Source organism: Platichthys flesus, chromosome 7 (genome assembly GCF_949316205.1).
Source record: "Platichthys flesus chromosome 7, fPlaFle2.1, whole genome shotgun sequence".
NCBI lineage: Eukaryota > Metazoa > Chordata > Actinopteri > Pleuronectiformes > Pleuronectidae > Platichthys > Platichthys flesus.
In genome coordinates this window covers 22,715,872-22,724,465 of record NC_084951.1, presented here as the reverse complement: position 1 = coordinate 22,724,465, position 8,594 = coordinate 22,715,872, and the positions used below count along the sequence as shown (strand labels likewise).

General features: G+C 42.8%; 2 protein-coding genes across 2 annotated transcripts; both read right to left on the bottom strand.

Moving 5' to 3' along the window:
- Window positions 1-2,127: 2,127 nt before the first annotated feature.
- On the bottom strand, window positions 2,128-4,962 carry LOC133957148 (mucin-2-like; the record flags this gene model as incomplete). The annotated part of the gene is made up of 4 exons (XM_062392590.1): window positions 4,954-4,962; window positions 4,789-4,849; window positions 3,051-3,848; window positions 2,128-2,723 (listed from the first exon to the last, which is right to left on the bottom strand). Coding segments are annotated over exons 1-4 (1,464 nt in total), but the record flags the coding sequence as incomplete, so codon positions are not given.
- A 43-nt stretch (window positions 4,963-5,005) lies between these two features.
- Window positions 5,006-8,594, bottom strand: LOC133957147 (chitinase-3-like protein 2). Its single transcript, XM_062392589.1, has 13 exons — window positions 8,570-8,594; window positions 8,302-8,328; window positions 7,955-8,159; window positions 7,808-7,864; window positions 7,371-7,536; window positions 7,151-7,275; window positions 6,932-7,055; window positions 6,649-6,831; window positions 6,040-6,156; window positions 5,804-5,929; window positions 5,678-5,682; window positions 5,538-5,609; window positions 5,006-5,471 (listed from the first exon to the last, which is right to left on the bottom strand). The coding sequence occupies exons 1-13, from the start codon at window positions 8,592-8,594 to the stop codon at window positions 5,006-5,008; spliced, it is 1,698 nt and encodes a 565-aa protein (XP_062248573.1).

Genomic DNA, 8,594 nt, shown 5'->3' with positions numbered 1-8,594 from the left:
AGTAGTCGGAGTAGTTGTTGTGGTCGTTGGAGTTGTTGTAGTGGTAGTTGGAGTAGTTGGAGTTGTTATAATGGAAGTTGGGGTAGTTGTTGTGGTCATTAGACCTGTTGTAGTGGTTGTTGGGATTGTGGTAGTGGTAGTTGGAGTAGCGGTTGTGGTAGTTGTAGTTGTTGTAGTGGAAGTTGGAGTAGTTGTTGTGGTAGCTGGAGTTGTGGTAGTTGGAGTAGTTGTTGTGGTCGTTGGAGTTGTTGTAGTGGTTGTTGGGGTTGTGATAGTGGAAGTTGAACTAGTTGTTGTGGTCATTGGAGTTGTTGTAGTGGTAGTCGGGGTTGTGGTAGACGTAGTTGGAGTAGTTGTTGTGGTAGTTGGAGTTGTGGTAGTTATTGTGGTAGCTGGAGTTGTTGTAGTGGTTGTTGGGGTTGTGGCAGTGGTAGTTGGAGCAGTTGTTGTGGTCATTGGAGTTGTTGTAGTGGTAGTTTGGATTGTGGTAGTGGTAGTTGGAGTAGTTGTTGCGGTATTTTGAGTAGTTATTGTGGTAGCTGGAGTTGTTGTAGTGGTTGTTGGGGTTGTGGCAGTGGTAGTTGGAGCAGTTGTTGTGGTAGTTGGAGTTGTGGTAGTTATTGTAGTAGCTGGAGTTGTTGTAGTGGTTGTTGGGGTTGTGGCAGTGGTAGTTGGAGCAGTTGTTGTGGTCATTGGAGTTGTTGTAGTGGTAGTTTGGGTTGTGGTAGTGGTAGTTGGAGTAGTTGTTGCGGTATTTTGAGTAGTTGTTGTGGTCGTTGGAGTTGTATTAGTGGTATTAGGGGTTGTGGTAGTGGTAGATGGAGTAGTTGTTGTGGTTGTTGGAGCTGTTGTAGTGGTAGTTGGGGTTGTGGTAGTGGTAGTTGGGGTTGTTGTAGAAGTAGTTGGAGTAGTTGTTGTGGTTGTTGTAGTGGTTGTTGGGGTTGTGGTAGTGGTAATTTGACTAGTTGTTGTGGTCATTGGAGTTGTTGTTATGGTCATTGGTGTTGTTGTAGTGGTAGTTGGAGTAGTTGTTGTGGTAGTTGGAGTAGTTGTTGTGGTCGTTGGGGTTGTTGTTGTGGTCGTTGGAGTTGTTGTAGTGGTAGTTGGGGTAGTGGTAGTTGGAGTAGTTGGAGTTGTTATAATGGAAGTTGGGGTAGTTGTTGTGGTCATTGGACTTGTTGTAGTGGTTGTTGGGGTTGTGATAGTGGTAGTTGGAGTAGTGGTTGTGGTAGTTGGAGTTGTTGTAGTGGAAGTTGGAGTAGTTGTTGTGGTAGCTGGAGTTGTGGTAGTTGGGGTTGTGGTAGAAGTAGTTGGAGTAGTTGTTATGGTTGTTGGAGTTGTGGTAGTGGTAGTTGGGGTTGTGGTCGTTGAAGTTGTTGTAGTGGTTGTTGGGGTTGTGATAGTGGAAGTTGAACTAGTTGTTGTGGTCATTGGAGTTGTTGTAGTGGTAGTTGGGGTTGTGGTAGTTGAAGTTGTTTTAGTGGTTGTTGGGGTTGTGATAGTGGAAGTTGAACTAGTTGTTGTGGTCATTGGAGTTGTTGTAGTGGTAGTTGGGGTTGTGGTAGTTGGAGTTGTGGTAGAAGTAGTTGGAGTTGTGGTAGTTATTGTGGTAGCTGGAGTTGTGGTAGTGGTAGTTGGAGTTGTGGTAGAAGTAGTTGGAGTAGTTGTTATGGTTGTTGGAGTTGTGGTAGTGGTAGTTGGGGTTGTGGTAGTTGGAGTAGTTGTTGTGGTAGTTGGAGTTGTTGTAGTTGTTGTTGGGGTTGTGGCAGTGGTAGTTGGAGCACTTGTTGTGGTCATTGGAGTTGTTGTAGTGGTAGTTTGGGTTGTGGTACTGGTAGTTGGAGTAGTTGTTGCGGTATTTTGAGTAGTTGTTTTGGTCGTTGGAGTTGTATTAGTGGTAGTTGGGGTTGTGGTAATGGTAGATGGAGTAGTTGCTGTGGTTGTTAGAACTGTTGTAGTGGTAGTTGGGGTTGTGGTAGATGGGGTTGTGGTAGTGGTAGTTGGGGTTGTGGTAGAAGTAGTTGGAGTAGTTGTGGTTGTTGGAGTTGTTGTAGTGGTTGTTGGGGTTGTGGTAGTGGTAATTTGACTAGTTGTTGTGGTCATTGGAGTTGTTGTTGTGGTAGTTGGGGTTGTGGTAGTGGTAGTTGGACTAGTTGTTGTGGTAGTTGGGGTTGTTGTTGTGGTAGTTGGAGTTGTTGTAGTGGAAGTTGGAATAGTTGTTGTGGTAGCTGGAGTTGTGGTAGTGGGAGTTGGGGTTGTGATAGAAGTAGAAGTAGTCGGAGTAGTTGTTGTGGTCGTTGGAGTTGTTGTAGTGGTTGTTGGGGTTGTGGTAGTGGTAGTTGGAGTAGTGGTTGTGGAAGTTGGAGTTGTTGTAGTTGAAGTTGGAGTAGTTGTTGTGGTAGCTGGAGTTGTGGTAGTTGGGGTTGTGGTAGAAGTAGTTGGAGTAGTTGTTGTGGTCGTTGGAGTTGTTGTAGTGGTTGTTGGGGTTGTGATAGTGGAAGTTGAACTAGTTGTTGTGGTCATTGGAGTTGTTGTAGTGGTAGTCGGGGTTGTGGTAGTGGTAGTTGGAGTAGTTGTTGTGGTAGTTGGAGTTGTGGTAGTTATTGTGGTAGCTGGAGTTGTGGTAGTTGGAGTTGTGGTAGAAGTAGTTGGAGTTGTTGTAGTGGTAGTGGTAGGTGTTGTGGTCGTTGTAGTTGTTGTGGTAGTTGGAGTTGTTGTAGTGGAAGTTGGAGTAGCTGTTGTGGTAGCTGGAGTTGTGGTAGTGGTAGTTGGGCTTGTGGTAGAAGTAGTTGGAGTTGTGGTAGAAGTAGTTGGAGTAGTTGTTATGGTTGTTGGAGTTGTTGAAGTGGAAGTTGGGGTTGTTGTTGTGGTAGTTGCGGTAGTTGTTTTGGTAGTTGGGGTTGTGGTAGAAGTAGTCGGAGTAGTTGTTGTGGTCGTTGTAGTTGTTGTGGTAGTTGGAGTTGTTGTAGTGGAAGTTGGAGTAGCTGTTGCGGTAGCTGGAGTTGTGGTAGTGGTAGTTGGGCTTATGGTAGAAGTAGTTGGAGTCGTTTTTGTGGTTGTTGGAGCTGTTGTAGTGGTAGTTGGGGTTGTGGTAGATGGGGTTGTGGAAGTGGTAGTTGGGGTTGTGGTAGAAGTAGTTGGAGTAGTTGTTGTGGTTGTTGGAGTTGTTGTAGTGGTTGTTGGGGTTGTTCTAATGGTAATTTGACTAGTTGTTGTGGTCATTGGAGTTGTTGTTGTGGTAGTTGGGGTTGTGGTAGTGGTAGTTGGACTAGTTGTTGTGGTCATTGGTGTTGTTGTAGTGGTTGTTGGGGTTGTGGTAGTTGGAGTAGTTGGTTTGGTAGCTGGAGTTGTGGTTATGGTAGTTGGGGTTGTGGTAGAAGTATTTGGAGTAGTTGTGGTAGTAGAAGGTGTGGCAGTTGTAGTTGGAGTAGTGGTTGTAGTCGTTGGAAATGTGGTAATGGTAGTTGGGCTTGTGGTAGTGGTAGTTGGAGTAGTTGTTGTGGTCGTTGGAGTCGTTGTTGGGGTTGCGGTAGTTGAAGTAGTTGTTGTGGTCATTGGAGTTGTAGTGGTAGTGTGGGTTGTGGTAGTTGGAGTAGTTGTTGTGGTTGTTGGAGTTGTTGTAGTGGAAGTTGGGGTTGTGGTAGAGGTAGTTGGAGTAGTTGTTGAGGTCATTGGAGTTGTTGTAGTGGTAGTGGTCGTTGGAGTAGTGGTAGTGGTAGGTGTTGTGGTTGTTGTAGTTGTCGTTGTGGTAGTTGGAGTTGTTGTTGTGGAAGCTGGAGTAGCTGTTGTGGTAGCTGGAGATGTGGTAGTGGTAGTTGGGCTTGTTGTAGAAGTAGTTGGAGTAGTTGTTGTGGTCGTTGGAGTTGTTGTAGTTGTAGTTGGGGTTGTGGTAGTTGGAGTAGTTGTGGTTATTGGAGGTGTTATTGTAGTTGGAGTAGTTGTTGTGGTAGCTGGAGTTGTTGTAGTGGTAGTTGGGGTTGTGGTAGTGGTAGTTGGAGTTGGCGTTGTTGTAGTGGAAGTTGGGGTTGTTGTTGTGGTAGTTGGAGAAGTTGTTGGGGTCGTTTGAGTTGTTGTAGCAGTTGTTGGGGTTGTGGTAGTTCGAGAAGTTGTTGTGGTCGTTGCATTTGTTGTAGTCGTAGTTTGGGTTTTGGTAGTGGGAGTAGTTGTGGTCGTTGGTGTTGTTGTAGTGGTAGTTGGGGTTGAGGTAGTTCGAGAAGTTGTTGTGGTCGTTGTAGTTGGGGTTGTGGTAGTTGGACTAGTTGTTGTGGTCATTGGAGTTGTTGTAGTGGTAGCTGGGGTTGTGGTAGTTGGAGTAGTTGTTGTGGTAGCTGGAGTTGTGGTAAAGGTAGTTGGGGTTGTGGTAGAAGTAGTTGGAATAGTTGTGGTAGTTGGAGTAGTTGTTGTGGTAGCTGGAGTTGTGGTAGTGGTATTTGGAGTTATGGTCTTGGTAGTTGGTGTAGTTGTTGTGGTCGTTGGATTTTTTGTAGTGGTAGTTGGGGTTTCGGTAGTGGTAGTTGGGGTTGTGGTAGAAGTAGTCGGAGTAGATTGAGTTGGAGTAATTGTGGTAGTGGTAGTTGGAGTTGTGGTCTTGGTAGTTGTTGGAGTTGTTGTGGTTGTTGGAGTTGTTGTGGTCATTGGAGTTGTTTTAGTGGTAGTTGGGGTTTCGGTAGTGGTAGTTGGGGTTTCGGTAGTGGTAGTTTGGGTTGTGCTAGAAGTAGTCAGAGTAGATTGAGTTGGAGTAGTTGTGGTAGTGGTAGTTGGAGAGGTTGTTTTGATAGTTGGAGTTATGGTTGTGGTAGTGGTAGTTGGAGTAGTTGGAGTAGTTGTTGTGGTAGTCAGAGTTGTGGTACTGGTAGTTGGAGTGTTTGTTGTGATAGTTGGAGTTGTTGTTGTGGTAGTGGTAGTTGGGGTTGTGGTAGTGGTAGTGGGGGTTGTGGTTGTGATCATTGGAGCTCTGCCCATAGTAGTTGGATTACTTGTCGTGGTAATTTGAGTTCGGGTTGTGTTAGTTGGAGTAGTTGTTGTAGCTGGAGTAGTTGTTGTGGTCATGGTAGTTTCTATTGTGGTGGTTGGAGTTTTGGTCGTGGTAGTTGCGATTGCGGTTTTTGGAGTTGTTGTTGTGGTAGTTGGAGTAGTTGGAGTGGTGGATATGGTAGTTGGTGTTGTGGTCATTGGAGTTGGTTTTGTGGTACTTAGAATAGTTATGGTAGTAGTTTGAGTTTGTGTGTTGGTAGTTTGAGTTTTGGTTGTCATAGTTGCGATTGTGGTCATTGGAGTTGTTGTCATGGTAGTTGGAGTAGTTGTGGTCGTAGGGGATGTGGTAGTTTGAGTTTTGGTTGAGGTTTTTGCGATTGTTGTCGTTGGAGTTGTGGTACTGGTACTTGGAGTTGTTGTACTTGGAGTGGTTGATGTGGTTGTTGGAGTTGTATTCGTGGTCATCAGAGTAGTTGTTGTGCTCGTTGGCATAGTTGCTGTGGTTGTTGGAGTTGGAGTTGTGGTAGTTGGAGTTGTTGTAGTAGTTGGAGTTGCTGTTGTACTTTGAGATGTTGTCGTAGTAGTTTGGGTCTTTTGAAAAGTTGTAGTGGTAGTAGGGGTTGTGGTCGTAGAACCTAAAAAAACGAGAACATTGGGGTAATTGATAATCACATCATACATTCTTATTTCTCAGGGTCAGTACTTAGACTTTTAAACAGAAACAATATTTGTACGAGAAAACAAGGCAATGAAAGCTGATAAAACTCTTAAATAAAAAAAAAAATCACTACCTCACTACACACAGTTTTTAAAATGTCTTACTTTGAACCAGGAGAGAATTCAGGTGGCTGATGAAGGGACTTTTGCTCTGGTTACAGAACTTTCCGCTGAAGTCATCCAGGTCCAGAGACCAAACAAAAGCTCCTCCAAAGTGTTTTGATTTTAAGTAACTGACCTGAGAGGATGAAGAGGAAAATACTTCTGCATGTTAACAGAACACAGAATACATCTCAACAGAGTCATGAGTCGCTTGCATTGTTATAACTAAATTTAACAGATGGTTACCTTTGTACTAATGCTGTGTGTGTCATCAAATCCAACCCACTGGTTTTCTGTGATGGCATATGGAACTTTCTGATCAGCAATCCGTTGGACTGTAGCCCCTTCAGTATAAAGGCAAGTCTGAAAAGAAGCATCACATTTCACATATAGATGCAAAGAATTAGAGTTCAGACTTTTAAGGAGCGTTCAGACCAAAGATGACGCGAAATTGAACCTCACGTTACTGGCCTGCTATTTGAATCATTGGGCAACGGACAGAACTAACTGAGCAAGGCAGCTAATGCTTGTGCTCTAATCTTGGTTCACTGTAAAGTGAGACCCATAGCTGTAATTAAATGAGGTGAATATTTCCAGAACTTTGTTCTTTGGGTTTTTACAGTAACAGGTTTTATCCAACGTTACCTGTCCACACACAGTGAAAATTTGTATGTCCTTAATTTTCTGATTCTTGGTTCATCACAAGGATTATTTGAAACACTTTCAACTTGTGTAGCTGTAACCCCACTGCATGAAAAGGTTGTTTCACGCTTGTTCTGATCCCATGTTTATTGTACAATAAACACTAATAATATAAATGACTTGCATTCACAGATCATAGTAATATAATAATACCTCATAATAGGCCCAGAATCCTTCTTCACCAGTGTAGCAGCCTTCTTCACCAGTGCCGCTGGCTGGAGCTCCAACAGCACTGGATGCAGAGGAGAGGGAAAAAGCTCGCCCATATGCAGCTAGTCCCAAATTTAGCAATTGTGCAGGTGCTCCCTTGTCCACCCAATACTGCATGGCAGAGTCCTAAAGTGTGGTGGTGGTCGGGGGGGAGGGGGTAAAGATGAGAGTGCATCTTTTCAAATATTGGGTTTCAGACAATCTAAGTATAAATCATGGTATTTACAGTATTATAGTAGATTTTGTCTCCAGTATCGTGGGATCCCCCGAATAAGGGACTATGATGTCCTGTGAAATTTTCCCAGGGGCCGTGAAAGTCATATGTCAGCACATTAAGGAAGTCCAGGTCCCTGTTAGAATGCAGAGGAAGTCATGTTGGCCAAAGTGCTTTGACATGTGATCATGGGTGTAAGGTAAATATTGATGAAATAAAAGATTTGTTTACTTGGTAATGTTTTTGACTTCATAACTGGCATCAATAACCTCTCTCTCAGCAGAGACACTTGCTGTGAGGATTAATCGGTCACGGTTGTGTTTGTTCCCTTCAGTCTCAAAGGCAGCATTGAGCTCCTACTAAACAAAAAACACAGTTCGGTCAAGTCTATCATCCTATAAAAACAGATCCTATGGCATATTTATCTGAGTTCCAGAGTAAAGGGTCTGACCTTGCACAGCAGTGTAAATTTCTGCTTGTTGTCTGGGTCACCTCCTGCTCCCACAGGATACATCCAGTCCAGGTTTAACCCATCAAACTGAAATATTCGCAGTAGTGCGACAGCAGACTGGATGAATGTTGTTCTCTTTTGTGTGGTTGACAGCATCGTAGTGAATCTGAAAATATTTAACACAGGGCTCTTAATATCCACTTAATTGTAATTTGGAGTTATTATCATCTTTAGTGGGCTACCATAAAATAATAAAAAACCAGAACACACAAGTGAGAATCATATAAAAATATAAAAGCGTATTAAATGATCACAACAAAACACATGAATGGACATAGCATTATGAATATCAACATACTTTAGTGCTGCTTACACTTGTTTCTGGAAAATGATTGTATTCATGTTTGTACGTATGTATCTATTGAAGTATATCTTACTTTTCTTTGTTAAAGGTTGGACCACCAACAGCCAACAGGGTTTTGAGTGAAGGATTTCTGTGGGAGCATAACATTTTAGTAATTGTTGAAGAAAAAAAAAGAAGTTGTAAATTATTTTTTTTAATGTGAACATACTAAAGTTCTAACCTGGTTTTGAGCCCATTAAACAACTGATATCGAAATATGTCTGCTCTTCTAGTCGGGACCATCTCATTGAAATCATTGATGTCAGAGAAGGCGTAGATCAGATGGGTACATTTGTTCGGATCGATATCCTCAATCGTGAACTTCCCGGCATCTGCTCTATCTTCGGCCAAGCTGTTAAAGTAACACACCAGCCTTTCGGAAGAGCCTGAGACATGAATAAAGAAAAGTTTAAATTAGAATGAATTGGTTTTCAAAGACAGCAGTTTTATCAAACTCTCATCAATTGTTGACTTAGGAACCTTAATTATTTGCTGGAGGAACTGTTTTGATTAATAAGTGCCACTTACCCAAGCTGGCGATGACCAGGCAGAGACCTTCAAAGATAAAGAGTGGGTCATTATGAGGTTAACTAGAAAAGTTAACTGGTCAGTTCATCCAAATCCAAATGTAATTTGAAACTTGTGACCCTATAAAAAAAAAAAAAATCCACAAAAAATCATGTGATTCCAAAAGTTTCACCTTTTCTTTTTGTCACTTGAAGTATAAAAATGTGTTATTAAGATCTGGTTGAGTGGAATAATTAGGGGTGTGTTTTACTTGGTTAGTGAGCCTTACCTGCTGTCAGAACTATGTTGCACAT

Coding starts and splice junctions, on each gene's coding strand:
- LOC133957147 (XM_062392589.1), bottom strand. CDS start 8,594: ATGTGCAACATAGTTCTGACAGCAG. Junction 7,865..7,954: donor TTTAATGGGCTCAAAACCAG/GTTAGAACTTTA, acceptor ATGCTCCCACAG/AAATCCTTCACTCAAAACCC. Junction 5,930..6,039: donor CACACAGCATTAGTACAAAG/GTAACCATCTGT, acceptor TCATCCTCTCAG/GTCAGTTACTTAAAATCAAA.